This window comes from Acomys minous (genome assembly GCF_964271855.1).
Source record: "Acomys minous genome assembly, chromosome: 12".
Lineage (NCBI taxonomy): Eukaryota > Metazoa > Chordata > Mammalia > Rodentia > Muridae > Acomys > Acomys minous.
Genome location: NC_140493.1, coordinates 5,665,290 through 5,692,905, shown reverse-complemented (window position 1 = coordinate 5,692,905; position 27,616 = coordinate 5,665,290). Strand labels below are relative to the sequence as shown.

The 27,616-nt window shown below is 50.3% G+C and overlaps 1 protein-coding gene across 1 annotated transcript; it reads right to left on the bottom strand.

Annotated features, from left to right (window-relative positions):
- Positions 1-213: 213 nt before the first annotated feature.
- ENDOU (endonuclease, poly(U) specific) lies at positions 214-19,378 on the bottom strand. The gene is made up of 10 exons (XM_084750168.1): positions 19,165-19,378; positions 14,421-14,543; positions 8,857-8,919; positions 8,217-8,354; positions 7,614-7,785; positions 6,610-6,809; positions 3,982-4,095; positions 3,272-3,378; positions 2,536-2,678; positions 214-1,117 (listed from the first exon to the last, which is right to left on the bottom strand). The coding sequence occupies exons 1-10, from the start codon at positions 19,217-19,219 to the stop codon at positions 994-996; spliced, it is 1,239 nt and encodes a 412-aa protein (XP_084606294.1). The 5' UTR covers positions 19,220-19,378; the 3' UTR covers positions 214-993.
- Positions 19,379-27,616: the final 8,238 nt, after the last annotated feature.

The window sequence follows — 27,616 nt, the reverse complement described above, 5'->3', positions numbered from 1 at the left end:
GTTTTATCCAGTGGCTTTAATTGGAAACTTGAGGCCTCTAAACTGTGGTGTAAGCCTGGCTCTGTGGGGCCACATCTGGCTCCTGAGCATGGGGGGCGGGGGATTAAATATGTCACTGGGGTTGAAATAGGAACCCCAGGGCCCCTCTTCTCCCAGCCTAGAATGTTTCAAATTATAGCAGCTGGATAAACATTAATATGATTGTCAGTGACACCGAGCTATAGATTCTTTTATTCCTTTGATGTTCAATCTTCTTATGAGGGGAATTCTTTCAGAACAAAATAAAATACAGTGTGGGATCAAAACACATAGCTGCACTAAACATCTGTTAAGCGGGAAACTTCTAGAAGCAGGAGCTGAGTTGGGCCACACAGACACTCAGGACTGAGGAGTCCACCTGCCCTAGCCGGCTCACTGCCCCAACCCATGACTCTGCCCTGTCACAGGTTTGAGTCTCTAAGATTCATCTGCTTGGTTCTAAAGGGGCCCAACACAAGGCTGAGATGCAGTTGCAGAGCTGGGTGCAGCGACAGCCTGAATTTCTACTACCTGTTCTTCCTCCCCTCACAGCCATAGTACTGTCAGTGTCACCCCCTCCCCAAGCCCCAAGGAGGAAAAGGGAAGCCCCCCTCCCCTTCACATTAGAGGTGAGAGGCCAAGGACTTCACACACTTGCTCATGGCCCCACTGTACTTTAGAGCTCTTGAGTACTCTGTCTTCTCTAGACAGAGAGAGCTCCATTTCTTAGTTTATGTTACCAAAATACAGGAAGACAAAGTTTGGCTGATTCCTGCATTTTCTAATTATATCTTTTCCTTTTTTTCTCCCATGTGGGTATTTCTAGATTTTTTTTTTTTTTGGTTCCTTTCATAATACTTGTCTTTGGGGTTCCTCCCAGGCTCCTCCACTCCTCCCTCTCCTCCTCAGTACAAAGCAAATAGCACCTCGGTCCTGCCTGGCCCTCTGCCTTCATACCCCATCTGGGTGCAAGCTCTACTGGGTAGAAGAAGACACCACATAGGCCGTGGCGATGTACTTCCTGCCATTTCCATAGGTGGTCTTATCCCAGGTGTAGGTCTGGATAGCCAAAGGATAGCCACCCAGGCTTAAGTGGCACCTGTCGGGGAGATCAGGAATCAAATCAGCGGAGACCACAACTTCACTCACCCCTGTCTGTAGAAGAATGTTGATTCACAACATGGCTGCTCTGGCAAGAGATCACATCCAAAGACCTTCTAGGTCTGTGTGATCTGGCTGGAATACAGACACGCCTTTAATCCAGGAGACAGAGGCAAGCAAATCTGAGTTCAAGGACAGCCTGGTATAGAGCAAGTATCAGGTAAAGAAAAGCTTGGATCCAGGTGTGGTGGTGCATGCCTTTAATCCCAAACAAAGGTAAGGTTAGTTTGCAGAAGGAAGTGCCCATGTTTGAAAGTGATGTCTAGTTGAGTGGTGGAAAAAGGTGATGAATCAGAGAAGATTTGACAGACTAGGATTTGCCCAGCTCTCAGGGGAAGAGAAAGGAAAGGGAAGCCACTTAAGAAGCAGTTTTTACCAGGACAGTGATAAAAGGATGGATTGCACAGAGAGAGAGAGAGAGAGAGAGAGAAAGAGAGAGAGAGAGAGAGAGAGAGAGAGAGAGAGAGAGAGAGAGAGAGAGAGAGAGATCAGGTGAAGATGGAGCAAGCCAGAAAATGAGAAGCCAGAAGATTAGAGCAGATTGCTGGAGTGAGTATGAAGCCGAGCAGAGCAATTTAGAGGCCAAGTGAGAAGTCAGATTAAACAAGTCAGCTGGGAGAGGACTTTGAGCCAGAACAGCTGAGTTGAACCAGCAGCCCAGAGCTCAGAAAGAACAAGTAAGGGTGAGCTTACTAAGCAGTAAGTCTCAGAGGCTAAAACATTCTAGGCCTAGGTTAGACTATACGGAGGCTAGAAGCTTCTATGACTAGGCCTAGGTTAGCAGAAGGAGGCAGTCAGCCTCCCACACAACAATTGAACAAGGAGAAATAAAAGGAACTTTTACACCTGTTCCAGATGGGAGAGATGTAGTCATCACAAGCAGAAGGGCTCCAGTCTCCCAGACAGAGGCACCTGCACTCCAAAGTCTCTGCTCCAACTCCCCGTGCTCAGCAAGCTTTCCAACCCTGGACCTTACTGTCCCGTCTGCCTAGGGGACAATGCTCCTCACCCTCCCCAGAGAAATACCCTGAATGCCTCAAGCCAAATGCTTCAGAAGTTCAGTGTTTGCTTCCTGCTTCGGAAGTAATAGGACCAGAGCAAGGCGCTGTGGCACATGTCTGTGAATCCAGCACTTGAGAGGCTGCGAGGCAAGAGGATTTGTAATCCCAGGAAGGGAGATGGTTCTGCCAATCCAGTCTAACCCTCTACCAGCGTCTACTCTTGAAGCTAAGAACAAAGGGCTCTCCAACCGCCCCAGCCACTGAGTGCAGGCTCAAGTTCCTCTGACGCTATCCTGGACGACACTAGTCGGAGACTCCCCTACTGCCCTAGTCCCTTGGTCACCCCAATACTCACTTTTTGCCCGGCCTGGTGATGAAGCACAGAGAGTAGAGGGAAAACTCGAACTCGGGGCTGCTGCCAATGAAAGCCGAGCCCACTTCCTTGTAGTAGCCGTCCCAGTTGAACTGCATGGCTAGGACGTCGGGGTAGGAATTCCACTGCAGAGGAAAGGACAGCAACGGTCACGTGATTGAACCAGGCACCAACAGTCAGCTAGTGTTTATGGGGGTGGAGGTGGGGTCCGTGATGAGCTTTCTGGAGACACTGGCTTCTTTAAACAGACAGAAGGGACAGTCTACCGTGCAAAGTGCCCGAGTCCCATTCGGACCCACTGTCTGAAGCTACCAGTGGAAGGAAGTCAGAGTAACAGCCACGTGATCGACCCAGAGCGCAGGGACACAGCTGTTCCCTATGGCCCTCCAGACGCAAGAGGCCAGTCTGTTGTCCCCCAAATCATTTCCTGGTGTAGGGCATCAGAAGTTCCTAATGAAACACGTGGAGTTTAGCTCAGCCAGGCTAAACATTCCAGCACCCTCTAAGGGGTAGATGTATGCCTTTGTTCTCTGGTCTAGGTCTAAACACTGGCCCTTGGCCTTGGCCTCCCACATGGATGGGGTGCCCTCTGTCTCCTGTCCTTGGCAGGAGGCGTCATGTGAGGGCCAGAGTGAGAAGCAAGTTGTGAGTGCTTGGAAGCCAGAGGGAGGGCAGGAGGTTTGGGCAGCAGCCAAGCCCCTGCAGCCCAGGTACTCACAGGGCCGTCATAGTTGTGACTGTAATAGTCAAGCAGACCCTCTTTCTCCTGCAGGTAGAAGCGGATCCAGTTATGGAAGCCAACGACCTTGCCCTTTTTCACTTCGCCTGCAACAAAGAGTCCAAGGTGGGTGGTCTGGGCTCCCTTCCCGTCCCCTCCCCTCTAGTCCTCTCTCTGCTACTCCATGCCAAGCCTGTCTCCCATCTCCAGGCTCTGACTTCTAGAATATTCTACTGCTTACTTAGCCCCTTGCCTGATACCCTCATCTGCATGCCTTCTCTTTCTTGGCACAAGACCCTTGAGAGACTCCTTCCTCCTAGACAATCCACCGCTGTGGCAGACTCCTCTGACTGTTTCCACAGGATCAAGCCAGGCTCATGGGAACCGTAAGGGATGAAGGGACACAACAGCTTCTATAGGAAGCCCGTAGCCAATCGACAGCAGCAGAGACCTGCTCAGAGGCACACATGCAAGCAAACACGTGCTCGTACTAAGTGGTACCCTGGGAGCTCCAAGACTGGTTATTCTTCCCCTGTGGGTATTCTAGAGCTGCTGTCACCCCTCAGCATTCCTCAGATGCCTGGCAGCTCCTCTCTGCAGGTGGTTTGGCTCCTGTTAACCAATGTCCAGGACTGTCCAGCCCCTAAGCAGAGCCATTCTCCTTCAGCTTTGTCCCTCCCACTCTTCTCAGCCAAGCAGAGTGAGCCTACCTGAGAAGACATGTTCAAAGCCACTCGAGTCCCCTTCTTCGTTGCCTCTTGAATAGAGCCCAAACCACATGTTCTTCAAATCGTCCACAAACTCTTGTTCAGAGCTGTAGCGATCTGTGGAGAGAAAAACAAAGGATTCTTCGGGGGAGGAAGTGGATCAGGAAGTGGAAGCAAGGAAAGGTACCTGGTGCAGCACCTCAGGAAAGATGGGGGTTCAACAAATGCCACCAGATGCTTAGTCTACATGGTCAATGGGCTGAGGAACTCACACACACACACACACACACACACACACACACAGACACAGACAGAGAGACAGACAGACAGACAGGCAGACACACAGACACACAGAGACACACATGCATATGCACTCACTCACGCACACACAGACACAGAGAGAGACACACACACACACAGAGACATACACAAACACATGCATACACACTCACACACTCACGGGCACACACACACACACACACACACACACACACACACACAAACTACTTCTGGATGGATTATAGTGATGTTTTTGAGATGAGAAGACCTAGGGAGGAGCAGGTCTCTGGGAACAGAGAGTTCTCACTACAGTGTTATGTAAATAAGAGACAGCCAAGCGGAGTTGTTGAAGAGGCCACTGGGGAGGGTCAGAGCTGAAGTTTTAAATCAGGGACTTCCAGAGTTGTGTGGAGGATCCAAAACAGATACCAGGAATATTCTCTCCTTTCAAGGACTTAAAACCCTGCTGGAAAACAAGTATGAAGTAACAGAGTGCTTCACAGACCTAATACTTACCCTTATTAGTACTTGCTGGGGTCCCCCTTGATGCTCTGCCAGCATCAGGTTTGAGAGACTGAGCTCACTGATAAGACTAGAGAGGTAACAAAGGAATCAGGCAGGCGCTTGCCCTGCTATGTGCTGCTAAAACCACACCCCCACCACACACACACACACACACACACACACACACACACACACACGCTACCGACCATGTAATTTACATTGACTAGAAGTTTGGTTAACTCACATCCCGGTGTCTAGGAAATCAAACATCGAGCTCTGGCAGGTGGGAAGGGCCAGGCAGAGCAGGTTAGAGTCAGTAATAAAGTATTCTTGACAACCCATGACTCCGCAGCTGAGTCAGCTCTGGGCATCCTCAACACACAGCACTAGGGATTGTTTGTTTGTGCGGAGGGGGGAGTCCGAGGCAGGGTTTCACTGTGTAGTCCTGGCTAACCTAGAACTCACTCTGTAGACCAGGCTGGCCTGGAACTCACAGAGCTCCACCTGCCTCTACCTCCTGGGTGCTGGGATTAAAGTTATATGCCACCACCACCCGGCTGAGATTATGGTTCTAATATGGAAAAATTGGGAGCCTCCTTTAAACTGTACCATCAGAATCACAACCAGTGGGTAGCAGAACCAAGAATCAAACCAAGTCTGTCTGGCTGAGTTATTTTAGGCCATATGCTAATCTCTCAAACTCCGAAACGATGCTGCCATGAGCCATTAGAGCCTCTGTACCCTACGTAGCAGGATAGTGGGATCTGGGGTGAGGGAGAGGAGTTGGGGTGCTGTGAAGCCTGCTCTGTGAGTTGGAAGGCTGTTTCCAGCTCCTTGCTCACTTAGATCTTCCAGCCTGACCAGACTTCTGTTTCTTTTGCTGAAAAATTAGGGTTTAGCCTGTGGGTCATGACACCTCTGGCAAACCATTATGTCCAAAAATATTTACATTACAATTCATAACAGTAGCAAAATTATAGTTATGATGTAGCCACAAAAATAACTTTGTGGCAGGGGGTCACCACAGCATGAGGAACTGTATAAAAGGGTCACAGCGTTAGGAAGTTTGAGAGCCACTGACATGCCTGTCTCACAAGTGTTTACCAGAGAGCAGGCACCAGGGGGCACCACAGGATTGTGTGTATTTCAGAAACAGAGCTGCTAACTCTACTGTTGTCTAAGGTTACAGACTGAAAGTAACAGGTTTGCCTGGACACAGTCCCCAGGGCCAGCAAGGGAGACCCATACAAATCCACCTCCAAGACAGAGTCCAGTTCGCCAGAGTTCAGGAAAGGAATCTGGAGGAAACTAACTAACAGAACCCAGAGCCAAGAAGCCCCGAAGCCAAAACCTTTTTTGGTCTGATTTGCGTGGATCTGTATCTGGAGTGGTCCAGCCAGACCACTTCCTAATAGAGTGTGCGCCCCGAGCCTCTGCTGGATCTCTGTTGCCGTCCAGGAGGCACCGGGAACAACACTTACCCAAAAGTACAGCTTCTGATGTGACTCGGGGGTCCCTGAGGTGGCTGGAAAGGGCACAGAGTGGGAATAGAGCTGGGAATGGGGGATCCTCACTCCCTTCATAAGGCAGAGAACTCACAAGATAACTGATATTCAGTCAAAAGATGGGATGATACGAGCAAGCCGGAAGGCTGTTCAGCTGCTGCGTGGCTCTCCAACCACTGTAGCTTCCTTCTGACTGCTCCTAGCCTCCATGCCAGTGCTGCTTGCTCCATTACCAGCTACACACACACACACACACACACACACACACATACACACATACACACACACACACACATACACCCCTCACCCCCACAGCTTTGTGCAACAGGGAAAGCTCGCTCACTTTGGTGATGGAGAAAGCCGTAGAGTTCCTTCATGACGGCTGTCTTCATGACCTCCCTGAGGAAGATACCCTGCTCCTCCAGCTGCTGCGCACTGAAGTGCTCCCCGTGCCCGGTGGCCCGCTGGTAGTTGTTGAGTAGGTTGATGAAGGCTGCGTAAGTAGGCTTGGAGAACAGCTTCTCGTTGACATAAGTGAAGAGCCTGGGGCAAGTGGCAGGAGAGCCATTAAAAGGCCTGAGTATGCAGCTGAAACTCTCCCAACATCTTCCAGACATGCCAGGGGCACCGCGTAGAGATGGGTTCAGGAGCAAAGGGCAATTTGAGGTGGGTTGAGGTTTTTTGTTTGCTTGGTTTTTGGTTTTTGGTTTTTGGTTTGGTGGTGGTGGGGTAGTTGTTATTTTTGGTTTGGTTTACTTTGGTTTTTCTTATATATATATATATATATATATATATATATATATATATATATTTAATTTTAATGTGCCTTAGTATGAGAGTATCAGATCTTGGAGTTACAGACAGTTGTGAGCTGCCATGTAGATGCGGGGAATTGAACCTGGGTCCTTTGGAAGAGCAGGCAGTGCTCTTAACCACTGAGCCATCTCTCCAGCCCCTAGTTTTGTTTTTCGAGATGGAGTTTCTCTGTATAGCCTTGGCTGTCCTGGAACGCGCTCTGTAGACCAGGCTGGCCTCAAACTCCCAGAGATCCACTTGCCTCTACCTCCTCAATGCTGAGATTAAAGGCGGGCCCACTAAGGTAATTTTGAACACCATCTATGAGGTCTGTTTTTCTCCTACCTCACCTCTCTCAGAAGGCCAGCCACAGAAACCTTCTGGCTATATACCTACCTAACCTCAAGGTGATTTCTTTGTTTCTGGACATCAATTTCCCATCCCCCCTCTCCCTTTCAGCCTTTACTTGAGGAGCAAAAGTCTGAGGCATCAGAGGAAGTGAGGGTGGAAGAGGGCCAGGGTGAGGGGTCGGAAGGAATGACCAGCACTCACGGCTCCGGGCATCGGTCCACTTGGTTTCCTGTCTCTGACGGGGAGACGCGGTTTTGACTGTTGAGGACAATGTCTTCCTTCTGAGCTTTATTGGTATCTACCCTGTAGATCACCTCAGAAATACTCTGAAGCTCCTCCGTGGTTATGGCGTCGCTGCTGTGCGAGAAGCCCTCTAAGAGGAATTGAGACAGGGATGGTCTGAGAGCTAGGAGGAAGTGGGTGCCAACTGTCTGAAGTTCAATCGCTTCTCCCTCTTGGCCTCTTCTGGAAACTTGCTCTGGTGGGAGGGAACACCGCCCAATACTCGGTAGTTAGAGGGCAAGATGGTAAAAGACCCTTGAGGTCAGCACATGCCGATCTCATGCCCTTTTGCCCTAAGAAGGGTCATAGACTGAGGCAGGCACGAGAAACCCCCAGAGGGCTTCTGGAAGGGCCGGCCAGTCCTGAGTTTCTGAGCAGCAGGTCTGGGCCCCAGACCTAGGGGTTTGTCGTCTGTCCTAAGGATTCCCAGATGCTGCTAATGCTGCTGGTCCAAGGACCACACTGGGAGAACTCCAGAGAGTTCCCTCGTGTCTGGGGCTATGCTGACGGAGCAGGACTCACCACGGTCTCCACAGAGGCTGTCAAAATCCTCACAACAGTCCCCAAACTCTTGGCAGCGGTCATTGCAATGGCAAGGGTGGTGCTTGTCGTAGGCTTCCCGGCAGCGGCCTTGGCAGGAACTTGGTGCAGAGTACAGGTCTAAGAGGACAGAGGAGGTGTGTGTGTGTGTGTGTGTGTGTGTGTGTGTGTGTGTGTGTGTGTGTGTGTGTGTCCTGAGTCCCTGGCAACCCTGTAGAGGATATGCTAGGAACCTAAAGACCAGCCCTTCTACCCACAACCCTAGCTGGGGTCCTTGCTAAAGGTCTCCTGGAAAAAACAAAACAAAACCCACAACAAACAAGCTCAGTTCCTTGCACACCCTGCCGTCAGGAAGTCCTCCACTTTCTGATGCTGGACTCTTTTCTCTGACTTGTTGTTTTCCTAGTCTTCCCACTCTAAAAATAAAGCCTCTTCCCTTTCCCTCCCCAGGCCTCAGATGTTTTCCTGGCCGCCCCTCCCCTTCGCTGCTTGGATCCACCAGTGTCTCCCTTGGGCAGATCCAGCCTCATTTTTTTGGCTTAGGCCTGGGTCCTTGCCTCTGCTGTAGCACCCTCTCAGCCCTGTCACCCCCCCGGGCATCCCATCTGGGCCTCAGGCTTACGGCTGGCTGGGATTGCATCCTCCGGATCCAGGAATGCCTTTGGCTCAGGGGGACCTTCATCAGCTGTAACATAGGAAAGTCAAGTCACCAACCCTCCTGGGATTTCCCTTGAGCTTTCAACCTGGCTCTGGGCTCTGGAAGAGTACGTGGACAAATTCCTGACACTGAAGGCTGAGGACTGAAAATGTAAGGCTTCTCAAGGTCAGATTATGGAAAATTTAGGGAAATTTAGGTGACAAATGTCCTACCATTCTGGGGTTTGGTGCCCACTATACTCAAAAGAGCTAAAAAAAAAAAAAAAGTAAGTAAAAAGAGGAGGAAGAGGCGCGTCCCTTCTAGATGGAAAGCCAATTTGAGTTACCACAGATGAATAGAGCATTTTAGCATTCTCCAAATGACAAGGCTCTCAGCTCAGAACATCCTGTTCCTATTAAGAGAGTTGAGGGGGGACCCACCTCTCCCTGAGGGGCTGGGCAGGTGTTAAATATTGTTGAAGCACTGTTAAAATATGCTCAAAATCACGGTTGATGGTATAGTTTTTACCGTAAGCACTCCTTCTGTTGTTTTCCTGTAAATGAGTGGGGGATGGGGCAGTTTGACCCCCTAACTGGCAGCCACTGGACGCTCTTGCTGCTTTAGATGCCTCAAAACAGCTAGCCATAGTAGCCATAGTAGCTGAGCATGAGCTCCAGTGCATGGCGGAAACTGCCTGATGGTGGCAGTGCTTACCCCAGGTCCTGAAACCAGAGTCCGGGGCCACAGCCATTTCAAAGAGTTGGCACCACACTCTGTGAGAGCACAAGCTTCTGAGAACTCTAGCTGACTCTACAACAATTTCCACCAAGCCAGTGAGTGGTACAGCATTTCCCCTGCTGGCCTGACCCAGGTTAACTGTTGGGTCACAGCCTCTTATGGGGTAGGGGGGTCAATAGAACTGAATGTGGGGGGTCAAGAAGAGCTTGCCAACAGTAAAATGTTTCTGAACAGGCAATGGCCAAAAGTGAAAGCCCCAACTCAAACACGTAAATGAATCTGAGGTGTTTCTGGCAGGATTCGATCATGTGTTGTGTGACCTCAGGTGCGTTTTGGTTCTGAACATACAACATGCGCCACACATGTCGTCACGCCACCCAAGGTCAACACATCTGTTCTGGTCCAGGACTGCAGAATGGTATAGATTGCAGGCTCCTTTGTGTTTTTTTGTTGTTTGTTTGTTTGTTTGTTTGTTTGTTTTAGTATGTTATGTGAGACAGCCCCTCAGGTAGCCCAGGCTGGCTTTGAATTCACTGTGTATCTGAGGATAGCCTTGAACTCCAAGGTCTACTGCTTTGACTTCCCTAGTGCTGGGGGCTGCAGGCGTGCACCACCGTACTCAGCTATAGCAGTAAGTGTTGGGTGTGTATACGTGTCGTATACAGCTATGTGCTACACAAAAGTCACATAAAAGTCTCTCAGGCATAAAGGAGTCCCAAGCAGAAGAAGTTTGAGAAGCTCTGGTTCGATGGAAGAAGAATGGCTGGAACTCTCTCAAGGGGACAATGCCATGGCTGGAGGAAACAGGAAGTTCTGTCTGCATGGGAAGGTTTGCTGTGACTGGTGCCAAGACCCCTTCCCCTCTAACCACAACATGCACTGGGTGGGAGACACCCGCCATGCGCCCATTAAACCTAACACAATGCCTCTCCTGAGCACTTTCCCTTGCACTTTTAGGAGAGTGGGCTCAGCTGAACCCAAATCAAAAGGCAGCAACTGGGCTAGAAAAATTAAGCAAGCTACCACAGCAGCAAGCTGTGTGTGTCTCTCTCTCTCTCTCTCTCTCTCTCTCTCTCTCTCTGTGTGTGTGTGTGTGTGTGTGTGTGTGTGTGTGTGTGTGTGTGTGTGTATGTATGTATGTGGGGGGTTGCAGAAGAGAGCCATGGAAAATGTGCTGCCTTTAAGACACATGTCGTGGCTTATGCCTTTAATCCCAGTACTTGGGAGGCAGAGGCAGGCAGATCATTGTGAGTTCAAGGCCAGCCTGTTCTACAAAACAAGACCAGGACAGCCAAGGCTACACAGAGAAACCTTGTCTCAAAAAAGAAAAAAAAAAAGACAGGCATTAGCTCTGGGAAGGAAGGAAGGAAGGAGCTCAAGGCCCATTGTAGATCCTGAGACATGTGGCCACTCCCTTGATTAGATTATTAACACATGGTCACCTCTCCTGTTGGGTCAAAGAACTGTGCATAAGGCATGTGACCGTCTCACTGGTTAGGCCTGCATGCGCTCAGAATTACCAGTGTCAATAAAAATGACCTCAGTTCCAATCCAGTCCTTACTCCAAGTCTCATAAAAGATCACCAATCGGGCAATATGGCGGCACCCTCGATTCTTGGAGCCACTCCCACTTTCTTTCTAGAGTGTTTACTTTCCCCTTCCGAATCCACATTAATTTACTTTGCTGGCTCCTTGTCACCTTTTCCTTACCCTGTTTAGATGTGAAACAATGAACCCCAAAACCATGGAGCCACCAGCTAGAGGCAGCTTTGGGAGCCATTGCTTGTTCTGTCATACTCGAGGGATTCACTCCACCTTGACAAGTGGCAGAAGCAGCAATAACAGCAAAAGGAGAGATGGCAGTTGCTCCTTGAGTGGTGGAGTCCTTGATGGAGGCCAAAGCAAAGTGCAGTGCCAGCTTCAGTGAAGAGCTGAGGAAAGTCTGACTTCCTAGACCCGTAAAAGAGCTGTGGGATCCTGGGGCTCCAGGACCCCGCAAAAGCTGTAACAGTTACAAATAAAAGTCCTGTACCAGAGGCCTGCCCAAGAGCCTTTTCTTTTGTTTCTTTAAAAAATTTTCTAGACAGGATTTCTCTTGTAATCCTGGCTGTCCTAGACTTGCTTAGTAGACCAGGCTGGCCTCGAACTCAGAGATCTGCCTGGCCTTTGCCCTCCAAGTGCTGGGATTAAAGGCGTGCGCCACCTCGACTGGCTCAAGCTTCAACACTTGTAGAATAAAAGTCCTGTACCAGAGGCCTACACAAGCGCTGTAGCCTAGAAAGTACCTCCAGCTGCCTTCCACCTGCTGCTGCCTCACTCGCTCACTGCTCTCAAGTACTGAGGCACAAGAAGCTGCCGGGGGACAGCACGCGTGACGTTCCTGTATACGCATGACTTCTTCCCAAGTAGAAGAAAAGGAACCCAGCGACAGAAGCCATGGCTCCGGGCAGAAGGGGATGGGGGCGGAATGGGAAAGAATAGGAAACAGTATTTCCAGCGATCCGCACTCCTCCCTCGTCACGTGGTGGAGTACCCAGGAAGAAAGGGCAGCATTTCGGTGATTCTGAGTCTGTTGGCGAGTTTGCTGGGTAGCACTGCACCGTCACTATCAGGGCCACAAGTCAAGCTAGTCACCCAGATGAGACACATCCAGTTGCTTAGTGCCAGGTTGTGTTACAAGCGTTGGAAATCTGCAGGCTTCTTAGCTGCAAGTCTGTGCCGCATAGGCTTTGGTGAGCTGAGACTTTCAATGAGCTCAAGGTATTTTCCATGGTTGGGGGCGGGGGAACTCTGAGCTGCAAATCAGAAGCTGGGGGCTGAAAAAGCTCTCCTTCAGGCTTTGTCTCTATCTTCGAAGGCTAACATGATGGCTCACAGTGAACAGACTTTCCTGTGCCTGCCGAGCCAGAGCCCAGGCACGGCAGGAAAAGCTGGGCTCTGAATCTGCCAGGGAGCTCCGGGCTTGACCATTATTAGATCAGGCTAGTAGATATATAGGTGCATTTTGTGTAAGGCTGAAGAAAGTTTCCTGTGAGTGGAAGCAAACTTGGGAGCGCACGGCAGGGTCAACAGACGACAAGTTGAGCAAATTAAGAAGAGGCATTCCACCGGGCAGCGGTGACACTTTTAGTCCTAGCACTCGGGAGGCAGGGGGAGGTGGATCTCCGAGTTTGAGGCTAGCCTGGTCTACAGAGTGAGTTCCGGAACAACCAGGGCTACACAGAGAAACCGTGTCCCAAAAAACAAACAGAAAAGAGGGAGGGGGAGGAAGAGAAGGGAGAGGGAGGGGAAGGGGGGGGTGAGCATCACTTCCTCTTAGCAGACGTGGATCTTCACCAGCGCTCACACCGCAGGAGAAGGAAGCACGCTGGATTTTGCTCTAGCTTGGCAGCCCAGCCAGGTGGCCTTACTCAGCACACAGCCCGTGTAACCACATGTGACTGTCCCCCCAGACTGTGCTTTCCATCACCTGGCATCATGCGTTCCAAACTAGGAGTCGGGCACAAGGTTTGACAAGGAACCCAGAAAGACTGCACGTCACCGCGGCAGGTGCTCACTCTAGTAGGGAGTCTAAACAAGGAGTCTGCAAACATGAATTTCAAGGTCCGGAGAGATGATGGCTCAACAGTCAAGAGCAGCTGCACCTGCAGAGGAAGTCAGGTTCCCAGCACACAGGGCAGGTGGCTTACAAGCCAATAACTCCAGTTCCAGGGGAGCCAACACCTTTTTCTGGCCTTCTTAGACACACACACACACACAAGAAATATTTAAGAGATGATTTGTCAAGAAGTATTCACTTAGCTGGGCCTGGGCATAAAAGCCTGTAATCCTAGCTACTTGGCAGGCTGCAGCAGCAGGAGGGTCACAAGTTCAAGGCCAGCTTGTGCTACATAGTGAGTTCAAGGCTGACCTTGGAAACTTAGTTATTTCCTGTCTCAAAATCAATAGTAGAAAATAAGCTGAGAGGGCTGGAGAGATGGCTCAGAGGTTAAGAGCACCGCCGGCTCTTCCAAAGGTCCTGAGTTCAATTCCCAGCAACCACATGGTGGCTCACAATCATGTACAATGTGACCTGATGCCCTCTTCTGGTCTGCAGGTGTACATGCAGGCAGAACACTGTATACTTAATAAATAAATCTTTAAAAGAAGAAAAAGAAGAGAAAAGAAGCTGAGAATACAGCTCAGTGGAAGAATACCTTCCTCGTATATCTGAGACCCAGGGTTCAATCCCCAATACAGAGAGGGAAATGCATTTAAATCTGTGCCGGGAGAGAAATAAATGACCTTTTGGGGAAGGACATGTCTTCTTGTTGTTGTTGTTGTTGTTGCTTTGAGACAGATTCTCACCATGTCGGCCCTGGCTGTCCAACTCACACCTGCCTCTGCCTCCCAAAGTGCTGGGATTGAAAGGTGTCGTGGGAAAAGCAGTTTAAAGCATGGCGGTGCTATGACGTCACAGAAGCTAAGCCATCTTCCCGTTTCATGTAGATTGTGAGTGCTGCCTCCCAGTTACATGTGTCTTTTCCAGTGTGACTAATAGTGAACAAAAGCAAATATACCTAAGTATGGTGTTGTTCTCTCTCTTTTGGAATAAGGTACTTAAACTTTCAATTTAAGAACTTTCTAGAAAACCTGAGACTAGTGAAAACTAAATCCCGGACCCTCATCCCTGCCCTCCACATCCTCTTCCTGGGTCCTAGAACCCTCTCCTCAGTCTCCAGTCTTGCTCTGGACTTCAAGACACCAGTCCAGACTTGAGCACATCCTGGCCTGTTGTGTCTCCTGACCCTTTATCCCACAAGGTGCCTCACCAGTGCACAGGTGTTCATAGTCGGTGCAGCAGTCATCATGATGGGGGCACCGACGATCGCACTGGCAGGCAGCGTCCCGGTTAAACCTCTCATTACAGCGAGATGCGCACGACTCCAGGTTTCCTGTGGCAGTTAAGACCAGCACGTCAGCACTTCAGGGATCCCATGCTTTTCCTAAATTGCCCCTGCAAAGGAGGGCTCAGGGAGGGATAGCCGAGACCATTGCTGCCTGCAGGGCAAGCACGCTTACAGCCTCCCAACTCAACATAGGCCTCCCCTACTCTTAACCTGCCCAGCATGACCCAGACTCAGGCCAACCAGGGGCTCACACTCAGGTGCCTGAGTTTGAGGGGACCCACGACAGAAACAAGCAAAGAAGTAGTGCGTGAGCAATAAGAAGAGATTGTCACAAACTCAACAGTGATGGCCTGACTGGAGTCCACAGCCACAGTGGATGTAGCCAGAGTCTCCAGATTGTCAGAAGAAACCTTCATTTGGGGGTGGAAATTTCTCAGATTTTAAACTCCCAAGAGGCTGAAGACAGAGGTCAGTGTCCTGGACAAGGCTCGTTGGCGTGCCCTGTAGATGAAGGACAGCCACTGCTGCTGCCTCCTGCCTCCTGCCACTCCCCTAGGCCACCCCTGACTCTACCCCTGTCCCCTTTCTGTTCTTTGTTCCCCCCTCCTTCACCCTGTCTCTGCACCCTATTCCCCCATATCACATCTTTGCTTAGTTCAGCCTCTGGAATGCATTCTGTGCTTGGGTGGAGAATGAGGCCGGTGTGGGTGAGAACTGGGCTTTGGGACAGGATTCTGTTACACAACCACAGACCACATCCCTTGCTCCAGACAAACCATCTACAGAAGCAAGGGGCATATGACCAGACTTTTGTTTTGGTTTGGTTTTTTTGTTTCGGTTTGTTTTGGTTTTTCAAGACAAGGTTTCTCTGTGTAGCCCTCGCTGTCCTGGACTCGCTTTGTAGACCAGGCTGGCCTCGAACTCAGACATCCACCCGCCTCTTCCTCCCGGGTGCTGGGCTGAAGCTGTGTGCCACCACGGCCGGCAATGACCAGAACATTTGCAAAGAGCACTATAAACACGCTGCCACTCCAAGAGGAAGCAGGCCTGCTGTGCCCACCTCAGCAAATGCTGGGCACAAGGTGGGGAGATGATTCCTTCCATTCTTGACTTGGGATGTGGGTGGCACCTGAGGCCTGGGTGTCAAGAACACTGGGCTGAGGGGACAGGGCTTAGGACTCCGCAGGATTGTCAGAGTTGGAATCAGAAGCCAGGTGCATGTTTGTAATGTCATGCCCCACATGTTGTGGGGCAGAAGCCTGGGCTGCATCAGATTCTGTCTCAATAGAAGAAAAGAAAACAACAACAATGTCCCCCCCTACAAAAAAAAGAAAACACAAAACAACAAGAAAAAACAGCTCCAAGAACCGGAACTAGAATGAGCCTGTAGATTGGCCCAACGAAGAAACACAAACCTGGCTTAGACCAGGGCTGGGATTGCCCTTGAACTTAGAGCTACAGCAAGGAGGACTAAATTCATTAATAAAGCAATACTTTTGAGGCCAGGCAGCGGTGGTGCACACCTTTAATCCCAGCACTCAGGAGACAGAGGCAGGCTGATCTCTGTGAGTTCGAGGCCAGTCAAGACTACAGAGCGAGTCCAGGACAGGCAAGGCTATGCAGAAAAACCCTGTCTCAAAAAGAAGAAGCAAACAAAAAGTGATACTTTTGTGTTGATATTTGGGTAAGAACTGGAATAAGATTAAACTTGACATTTAAGGCTGGGCATGTACCAGGACTAGAAAAGGAGAAACAATCTGTTTTGCTTCAGGTTAGATTTGGAGTTGGGATTCTACCAAGCCCCACAGGGGTACACAGCAGAGCAGGCTGGGTTCTGATACCCAGTGGCCTGGGTTGAAATCCTGGATACCAGGCTCTCCAGCTGTGTGATCCTGTGTCTCCTTATCTGTGAAAATAGGACAAAATTAGAGTCTATCTCATAGAAAAAATATAAGAAGCAAATGAGTTGGCAAAGGGTTTCCTGTGGTGTGTGACACAGAGTAGAGCCATTTCGGTATTTGTTATGTAAATAAACAATGGCAACATTCCACAGCCCATATCAGAGGTGGCAAATGACCAGGCAATCATCCCTGGTCAGGACACCTGCCCACAAACCACACCGCCTGACTCCCTCCCCCAGTTCCTCTGGGCCGTGCTGTGAACTGGGCTGTTATCACACGTGTGTCGGGATGGTTTATCATCTGACATCAGAGAGGTGTCAGGTCAAGGTTAAGCCAGGTCCTGAGGCCGTTGCATACTGTGTGCAGGGCCTCCAACATATTCAAGGAGACAAGGCATCTCTCCAGTGGATTGTCCCTAAAGGAGGCCGAGCCCAAGGCCACTTTTTCATCCAAGCACACAGGGAACCCTTCATGAATCTTAAGTCATCTCGATTAGCACCTAAATGCTAAGGTCTTAAGAAAAACTGTTCAAGGCAAAAGGAACACTGGGTCAGCTGCTTGCCCCGCCGGCCTGGCAGAACACCCAGAGTCCCGAGGGAGTGTGAGTGCAAGTGAGGGCCTTGCTTTTAATGGGCCACCGAGGCAAAGTCCAGAAGATGGAATTCACCATGTTCTAGGGCTGGCAGGAGTTGAGAAGGACCAGTGAATAGTTGGCTGTGAAGTTCAGGAGAGCTCTCTCTCCCACCGGCCCATGCTGTGTGGATTTGTCATCTCTGCCTCGGAGCTTTGTCCCCAGTCAGAACTGATGCCAACAGATCTCAACATGCCTCTGGGAATTTGCTTTGCTTCAAGGTAACCTTGGGTTATGGGGGGTGGCAAGTGGGAGTGGAAGGGATTTTCCCTTACAGGAACTTCACTGTGCTGTCCTGGGGGACACTAGATGACTCCTCATTATGACTCTAGGTCCCCACCCAGTGCCTCCCTTTGTCACAAAACTTTCGTAGAAGCCTCACTTACCAATCTAGGGCCCACCTCACTAGTCCAGCAGCCTGTGTCCCTCACCCTCCTGCCTCTGTTCTAATTCCCCTCTGCTTTTCTTCATTTTGTCTTCCCTTCTCGCCTCAGGCTCTCCTTCCCTCCCTTGTGAATAGCTACATCTCTCTGAATCCTCTCAAACCTTAGTATGCTACAGCCGTCACACCCTTTCCCCCACTGGCCGTCAAGAAAGTGTTGGTACCAAACCTGGATGGACACAGGATTCTTCTATGTCAGCCCTCATGCCCTTTCACAACTGAGGGCATCCCCACATGTTTGTCTCTCAGGGAAACCCAGATGTTATTTCCATGGAAACCTAGTGAACCAAAACCCTTCATCTCCCAGATCAGCCTCCTGCCTCTTGTTCGTGTGGAACAGCCAAGTCGTTGGAAGAAGATGCCTGGCTTATGGACCACCGTCTGTGTGGGGCCATGACTCCTGGTGTGGCTTGTACTTTGGTATCCAAGTCTGAAGATGCTGGATGCTCACTCCGGCCTTCTGGTGTCTCTTTACCCTTGCTTCCAATCCATCTCACAACGGAAGCCAACCAACACTCTCTCCCCTAGTAGCCCAGAGCCTCTGCACCGCTGAAACCACGATGGCCATGCCCTCAGAAAACTCCTCCAAGACCAGATGTCTCTGATTGCAATCCTGTCCTGGGGCTGGCATAGCGCAAGCCCTCTGACTGTCCTTCTACACCAGGTAGTCCCACAGCCCCCCTTCACCCTCCAGTGAACAGACTTGACGCAAGATCCTATGCCTACCCGTTCCTTTCCTCCTCTTCCATTCTGGATCCAGGACCCAGGCAGAGCTGAGTCCTCAAAGAGATGCGTGTGGTGTTGAGAGCCGTGGCAATGGCTCTTTTCCTCCATGCCTTTTCTATCTGGGAATCCCACTGGGGTCTCCCTACACACACCCTGATGGGATACTAAAAGTCAGTTCCTCCTAGAAATATTTCTGCTTCAACCCTGACAGGTTCCAACGGGCTGAGCCCTCACTTGGTCTCCTTGCTTTAGCTTTTCAGATCCTTTCGCCAGTCTGAAGCAAGAACACCCCGGGAGGGTGGGACTGCAGGAGCTCTGGCTCTCCTTGGGCAGAGGAGGAATCTGCTCACACCCTTCAGCTCAGCCACCCTCCTCCCTACCACCCACTGATCCCCAATTAACCCAGCAGCAGCAGCTTTTTGCACAGTTACGGAACAGGAAAGTGTTCCTATCCTTTTCCAGCACCTGCCTCCTTCCCACACTACCTGCAAGCACAGAGAAGCACATGCTTTCTCTACTATTAAGCTCCCCTAACCGGAGACAAAAAACCCATTCCTCTAACCATTCGCATAGTCCCAAAGGGGACGGGGCTCAACCTCTGAGTCTCAGGCTTTGGTTGCCTCCTGAGCTCACGCATCCCCTAAAGTCCACCTATCACCAGGCAGCCGAGGAGGGAGTGACCAAGGGCAGCCAGGTAACCACAACGCAGCAGCCAGCTTCCTTCCCTTTTATACCATGCAGTGGCCCAAGTATGGAGTCTGGTTTTTCTAGTGATTCCCTAAGACTTCAGCTCAGCAATTCATCCACGTCACTAGCCAGCATCATAGACTGATCCTGTAGCCTCAAGCAAGGACAGGCCAAAGTGGTCCACTGGGTTAGGACAGCATTTACTCTCTGTCAGATACCCCAGGCCTCTGTTCTTTAGGCAACCCACACTACTCCCATGTCCACCGGAGAATGACTTACCAGCCCAGGCCAGGCCACAGAAGATGACCACTATAAGAGGGACACAGGCCTTCATGATGCCAGCTGCAGCAGAAATGGCCGTTGGACTTTCCACTACAATCCAGGTGGGTGTCACAGGGCTCAGATGAGCCGCATTCCCCAGGCAGATCCTTTTAAAGACATCGGGACTTGTGGATCTGGTGTGTCTAGATCCTTCCAGGAAGGAAAGGGGGGAAGGGATGGATCACAGATGGAGAGGAGGTGGAGAGGAGGTGGGGCCCCACAGGTGTTTGAAGCCAAAGAGATGGTGACTAAGCAGGCAGGTAATGCCAGATGTTTAAAACAGGTAATGCTTGCTGTCTGTCTGTAGCTAGAAAATAGGCCACACCAGCAGACGCAGCAAGATGGACCTGGTTCGGCAGGTTCTCTATTCAAACTTAGGCACACACTGGTGTGCTCATCTTTGGGGTGATCTAAGCCCCCACCTACCTCCAGTCACAGACCTGACCAGCTGGGGACTGTGGGTCTAGATTCAGATTTGTGGGGACTCAAGGGAGTACTGTGGTCATATGGTTCCGTTCCTCATACAGTGCAGAAATCCCTTCCACATGATCCCAAGTGCTTGCTGGACTTCCCCCCGGAGGCCTTCACTCCTGGGGAGACTGGGAGTATGTCCTTAGACTGTTCATCTCCTCTCACAGACCTTATTCCCACCCTCTAGGGGCTCACCACCTAAGATGTACTGACTAGAGAAAAGCAGATAAGGATACAAGGGGAAGATAGCACATCACTAAGCAAGCGCTGTCAACCCACTCCTGCAGACACGACTTACGGAGGAGCTTGGATGCTGTGCTGGCTAGTTTTTATGTCAACTTGACACAAGCTAGGGTCATCTTGGAAGAAAGAATCTTAACTAAGGAAATCACACACACACACACACACACACACACACACACACACACACACACACACACACACCCGTAGGCTTGGCCTGTCAGCAAATCTGCAGAGCATTTTCTTGGTTGATGATTGATGTGAGAGGGCCCATCCCACTGTGGGCAGGGGCATCCTTGGGCAGGTGGTTCTGGCTTGTGTAAGAAAGCAGGCTGAGCCAGGTGTGGTGGCACACACCTTTAATCCCAGCACTCGGGAGGCAGAGGCAGGTGGATCTCTGTGAGTTCCAGGCCAGCCTAGTCTACAATGAGTCTAGGACAGCCAGGGCTGTTACACTGAGAAACCCTGTCTCGAAAAGCAAGCAAGCAAGCAAACAAACAAACAACAAACAAAAACAAAAAGAAAGAAAAAAGAAACCTGGCTGATCCCTGGTAGTGATGGTGCATGCCTTTTATCCTTTAATCTCAGCCCTCAGGAGGCAGAGGCAGGCAGAGCTCTGTGAGTTCCAGGATAGCCAGGGCTATACAGAGAAACCCTGTCTTGCAAAACCACAAAGAGGGGGAGGGGAGTAAGAGAGAGAGAGAGAGAGAGAGAGAGAGAGAGAGAGAGAGAGAGAGAGAGAGAGAGAGAGAGCTGGGTGAACAAGCCACGGAGAGCAAGCCAGTAAGCAGTGTTCCCCCATGGCTTCTACTTCCGTTCCTGCCTCAAGTTCCTGCCCTAAAGCCTCAGGGATGCATTGTGACCTGAGAATTGTAAGATGAAATAAACCCTTTCCTCTTCCAGCTACTTCCGGTTGTGTTTTCTCTAACACTGGAAACCCTGACTAAGACAGATGCCCATATAATAATAACCATATACAAGCACACAGGAGAAGCAGAATGCGCCCCCGGCAGGCTTCTCTATCTCCTGGCCCCACTGCCCCTCATCCTCAGGTCTCCTTCAGTTAGATGCTCACATAGGCTTCCATACTGACAAGTTCTCTCCAGGGAGCCACCATGAAAACTCCAGAAGACTGGAGCCTGACTCAGGAAGCGATGCAGGAAGACGCACAATGAAAGGAGACGGGGAAAGAATGCCACAGATATGCTGAAGTGGGGGATGGTGCGGTGTGGTCTCTGTGGTGGTGTGGGAGAAGGGAAAGGCTGAGGCGGCCAGGGGGCAGGCAGCTGTCAGAGATGTGGGAAGTGGATATTCCATCAGGTGATATTTATTGAGCTGCCATTTTATGCTAAGTGCTAGGCTGTCACTGGGTTGGGGCCTCAGAAATTCTCTATCCATCTGTATGTCTGTCTATTACCGATCTGTCTGTCTGTCTGTCTCTCATCTCTGTGTCTGTCTGTCTCCACTCTCTGTGTGTTTGTGCATGTATGTTTTCATGCCTGAGTACAGGCACCTGCATGTTACAGTACATGTGTGAGGTCCGGGAACAACCTTGGGTGTTGGCTCTTGTTTAAGACAAGTTCTCTGTAGTTTCACACTGTGTTCGCCAGGCTCCCTGGCTTGGAGTTTCCAGGGAGTCCCCTGTCAGCACCACCTCCCATATCTGCATAGGTGTTCTGGAATTTCAACGGCAGGCACTGCTGTGTCTGGCTTTTACATTTACTGAATTTTGGGGACCCTAACTCAGGTCCTCGTGTTTTCACAGCAAGCTATCTCCCTAGTCCATGGGCTTGGGGTGGAGGTGGGGCACCCTGGAACCACTGACTACTGTTGGTTAGTGCACATGACCCCAGCAGTAGTCCACTCATCGCTGGGCTCACTGGGATCCAGGAATATAAAAGGGGACACATGACCCCAGGCCAGCTTGCTCCACCACGCTGGTCCTGTGAAAGCAAGACCGAATAACATTAGCAGGGAGCAGAGCCTGCAAGAACTTTCAGCTGGTCCAGCTCCAGGGTTTCTGGATTATATTTCTGGGGGTGGGGGTGGGGTGGGGTGGAGATTCAGCTTCCAACGGGACCCCAATACATAAAGATGCTGGCTCTCCGGGTTGTGGTCCGAGAGTGCCATCCTGGCTCTAAGAAGAAGGCCCAGCAGAGCTGTTCACATCTGACCTCATTACCACCGGCCACATGTGGGTTTCTTTCCTCCAGCAGTTTGAATGTTGCGCAGCACACTCGGCTTTCCAAGCTTTTTCCTTTGAAGTTTGTGGGCAGCCTGACTCTCAGCATCGCAGTTAGTTACTTGCTGCCTGGGCCCACTCATCTCAGAACCCTGGGCAGTGTGTGTGGTTCAGACAGCCACACCCGTGGTGACCTCTGCCTGGAATGCCCTCTGCTCACTGGCTGCCCATCTACCACTCATCCTCCTGCCTCCAGGAGCCCCTCCCACCACAGACTCTCTCCCGGGTATATGATCTCATGCCTCTGTCACATCGGTCATCTCTCGCTGGTACCAGTTAGCCTCTGCACTCCCACTTAACCTTTTACCCACGCAGCTGTCTCTGTAGCTCATCTCCGAAACTCCGTGAGATGGGGATCCCAAGTCCCCTCGGCTGCTTGGTACAGCCCTCCCACGAGTGTTCGAGAACTGTCAATATGTGCCCAGGAATTAACGTATGAGTGCATGAGGGAACTAGACAGCCTTCCATCTTGTTTCTTGTCACTAAGGAGTTGAGGGAAGACATTAGCCCAACAGAGGCAGCAGATGGATTGTCTTGTGCTGTGAAGGCTACAGTTTGCACTGAAGGGGACTGGGTAGAAACAGAATCCAGGGGTCCGTGCTGAAGTTGTATTTATGTGAGAAAGCACTGTTTTTTAGCTTCTGTGTATTTGTGTCTTTTTTCCTGTTGGTGTGTGTGTGTGTGTACACAGGGTCTCCTGTAGCCCAGACTGACCTTCGACTAACTACAAAGCCAAGGATGACCGAATTCATTTTTCTTTTCTTTTCTTTCTTTCTTTTGTTTTATTTATTTATTTATTTTTGAGACAGGGTTTCTCTGTGTAGCCTTGGCTGTACTGGATTTGCTTTGTAGACCAGGCTGCCCTCGAACTCACAGTGATCCGCCTACCTCTGCCTCCCGAGTACTGGGATTAAAGGTGTGCGCCACCACGCACCAGGCTGGCCTCAGTTTGTCTTTGAGATGTGGAGCCTAGTGCAGTGTCTGCAGAAGGGATCAGGAAGCTCTCAGAGGATCAGCACGGTTAGTTCTCCCTAAGGGCCTGTGATACAGGATACGAGCTTGGACCCTCCATCTTGCCTAGAGCTCAGAAGTCTAGTTGCTACATGCACTTCTTTATGATGCCATGCACCACCAGGCCAGCGCCAAAGGCTAAAACAATGGAAGTCCACACCTCCTCGGGCTTCCAGCCTCCAACCTTTTCAAAGTCAGATATGGCATGCCTTAAATTCCAGCACTCTGGAGGTCGAGGCGAGGAGAAAATGCAAATATCAAGATGAATGTTTGTCAAACACTTCATACTGAAAACAACAACAACAACAAAAATTACAGTTCTTTTCTTTATAAACTTACCCAGTGTCTGGTGCTTTATTACAGCAACATCAAACTAACGAACACGCCACTAGTATATTAGTTTTGGCAGTAAAACATCAAGGAAGAGCCAACATGGGGATAGATAGGACCCAGGATTCTAGCAGCTTCTGAATTCGTACTATAACGTCCTACTCTTCTTTTGGATCCCAGAGGAATGGCTTGCCTACTTGAAGCACTGACACAGCGGGTAGGCAACTGTGCCAACGTTTTTTTTCACACACCTCAACACTGCTGATGAAGTAAAATTCCTATTGCAGCAAAATTCCTCCACCCTCTTTGGAAAGCATCTAGGCTCAGCACGCACACAGAGCCATAGATGGGACCTGGCAGACAGAGATAAGAAGCCTCCAGGAGACAGCAAGGCTGTGAGCAACAGTGAGGGAAAGAGACCAGCCCTAGGCTGACCGGGAGCCAGGCGCTTGGAAGAGGCACCTTACCAGCTTCTTGCCCCGGGTGTGTTGGCACAGTAAAACTGCTCTGCCTTCTTAAAGATGATGACGGGACACAGAACTGGCAGGGGCAGTTCCTGATCCATGAATGAAAATTTACTGTCTAAATTACCACGGCTATTATGCTAGAGAGTCAGGTTATGAGGAGTTTAACCTTTTCTCAAGCATCCCTTTGTTTATTCGCGCATCTAGCAGACTGGCAAGAATGGGGTGTCACTGCGCAGCCATGTTGGCACAGCAGATACAAGGGGGCTAGCCAGAATCTGAGGGGTGGGAGGCACTGGGATAATTGGGCCACCAGGACACTATACTAGGATGCTGATCCTGAGGACAGGGCACCTCTGCAAGCCCAGCTCTGCTGTTCACCACCTTGTATAATTCCTGGGCAACTTTCCTGACCCCTCAGGCCTTGGTTTCCCCAACAGATGCAAAATGGAGTGAGCAAGAGCCGCTACCAAGGCTGCCATGAGGACTGAGTGACTTAATACTTGAACCTGTAGAACAGTGCCTGACATGTGACAAAATAGGTAAGCATTTTAAAAAACTTTAGCAGGGGCTGGGCTGTAACCCTCAGCAGGCACACGAGAACCTGCATCCCATCCTCATCCTCACAGAATCCGGGCACAGGGGTGAGTGCCTGTAAACCCAGATTTTTGTGAGTTCGAGGCCAGCCTGGTCTAAAATGTGAGTCCAGGACAGACAAGGCTAGAAGTAAGATCACAAGTTCCAAGTTTAGTGGGACTGGAAAGGGAAAAGAGAAGGTTATAGGGGGCGACTATGATAAAAATAAGTGTGTGTGTGAATTAAAATGTCTAAATTAAACCAACTGTTATGTATAACTAATGTTGGTTAAGAAATTGTTTGTTTGTTTAAATGCAAGGCCAGGCATGGTGGCAAACACCTTTAATCCCAGCACTCAAGAGGCAAAGGAAGAGAGATCTCTATGAGTTCAAGGCCAGCCTGGTCTAAGAAGTGACTCCAGGAAAGACAAGGTTACACAGAGAAACCCTGTCTCGGAAAACAAAAACAAAACAAAACAAAAGGTACTTCCTGCTCTTGCAAAGGACCTGGGCTTGGTTTCTAGCACCCAGTTGGCCGCTCACACGTACCTGTAATTCACCCCAGTCCTGGGGGATCTGATGCTCCGTTCTGACCTGCGTGAGCTCCTCTGAGCACATGAACTCACACAAGTGCACACATATGCAAACAATAAACACACCAGGACATCAGGAAAGCAGTCTTTAAAAGAAGTTTGACTATCCTTAGCTACATACCAAGTTCAAGGCCAGCCTAGAATATTTGAAAGCCAGAGAGAGAGAGGGGGTGGGGGTGGGGGAGGGAGGGAGGGAGGGAGGGAGGGAGAGAGAGAGAGAGAGAGAGAGAGAGAGAGAGAGAGAGAGAGAAATTTAAAATACAGAAACACAAAGCATAATATGTCTTAAAATAGATGTAAATTTTAAATGAAGACTCTCAGTATTTTGGTGTTGGGATGCAGGCGATCCTTAGGTGAGCCACACATAGCGCCTAACTCACTGCGAGTGAGGCTGGCCCTGCTCTGCCATCCTGTGACTCCCCAGAGCCGAGGCAACAACACTCCAGCTCCCCAGGTAACACCCTGGGCCTTGTCCAGCACCCTCTAATGCTCTTGCCTAGAAGCAACTCTGTTTGTCCCCTTCAAGTGAACTCTAGAAACATTCATTCGGATTTTGCTAGATTACACATCTACATAAAGTCTTTTCTAGACCATCCATTAGGGGTGGGCACTACCTAATGGATATCAAAGGTTTTAGAAAACCAAACCAAAACAAACTTATCTTGCACCGGGTGTGGTGGTACACGCCTTTAATCCCAGCACTTGGGAGGCAGAAGCAGGTGCATCAATGTGAGTTTGAGGCCATCCTGGTCTACAAAGTGAGCCCAGCACAGCCAAGGCTACACAGAGAAACCCTGTCTTGAAAAAAACTAAAACCAAACCAAACAAATCTTGTCTTGCAAGGGACAAATGGCATTTTGCTTATCAGTCACTTCTTTTTGTTTGTTTGGTTGGTTTTGGTGTTTTGAGACAGGGTTTCTCTGTGTAGTCTTGGCTGTCCTAGACCCGCTTTTGTAAACCAGGCGGGCCTTGAACTCACGGAGATTGGCCTGCCTCTGCTTCCTGAGTGCTAGGATTAAAGGCAAGTGCCACCATGCCCGGCTGGCTATGCAAATATAGTTTTTCCACTTTGTCAATGTGCTTTGGATTCTTGGTCACTGTCCTGAGGACCCTACCCCCCCAACTCATTTCTAACACCTGGTCCAAGGGCTGCACTGGCCAGTCCCCCTCCGCACAGCCTCTAGGACCCATTGTTTCTTTCTTCCTGCTTCCAGCAGAGGCGTGGTGTGTGTGTGTGTGTGTGTGTGTGTGTGTGTGTGTGTGTGTGTGTGTGTGTGTGTAAGCTCCTGCCTCTATGTTCCACATACCCCTCCCTTCTACCCTACCAATGTTCCTGCTCCAGGAAGTCCCCTCAGGCCCGGGAGAGAAGCTGCTCCTACATAGCTAAGTCAGCACAGTTCAGTTTCATCCCTACCAAGAGGGACAGAAATACCTGGCCTGGGCTGTAAGCCCTTTCTCCTAAGGTGCCATCAAACTAGACTATGGAAGGACTCAGCAAACAGGGAGGGTCCAGGGTGGAAAGATGGGTTCCGAATTAATGGGGATAAGTAGACAGGCCTGGGTGAACAGCCCCATGGCCCTAGCAGACATGTGGGAACACCAATCCTTTGTCTATGGGCATGTGGAAGGGATCACAGCTGGCTCCTGCCACTGGCAGCCACTGAAACTCAGGCGGCTCACACCAGTGTGACCTGGGAGCATCCTCAACAAGCTGAGGCAGGAGGTGCCTGATGATAAGCACTTCCAGGTGAGAGCAACCCTAGGCCTTCCGCTAAGAGGTGAGACTGGGCAGCCCCAGGCTTTTACTGCCCTCTAAACTTGACCCTCAGACATCCTCCTCAACTGATGGGTTTGGGTGGATCACCCCATGAAGACCAAGCAGCCTATCTCATTCACAGGACCCTCACTCTGTGTCTGGAGAGCAGGTAGACACGCAGAAAGGACTCCACACCTAGGCTATTCCTACAGGAGAAAATGGTATTCAGGGAGGTGACGCTGGACGCGCCAGGGACACGGCTGATACTTAGCAGTTACTTCACCCAGCCACCCTGTCATTAAGCCGTTAGGTGACCTTAGGCAAATCTCTCTGTCCCTCAGTTCCCCTGACTATGAAAACAAGGTTAAAAAAAAAAATAACCTGTAGTTTCTATCCTGTCATCAAGATAAAAATAAGGTCAGAGATGTGAAAGCGTGATGAAGAGAGCACAGCAGCATTATTCAAATGGCAGACTATTATTATCCTGACACAACTCATGAATAACAGCAGCATCAGAGCAGCTGCCTTTTGCTACTTTGGGAAGCAGAGTGGTCTCTCTCTGCTGGGGACACAGAGCTAAGAAGCCTGTGAAAGCTGGCCTGCTCCCGCCCAGCTGACCTCTGAGCTGGCTCACTGTTCTGTGCTGCTCCTCCTGTGGTGGGGCGACAAGGCTTGAAGGACAGGAGAGGAGGGGCTCCAACCTTTCTATCCCCTCCCCTGGCACCGAG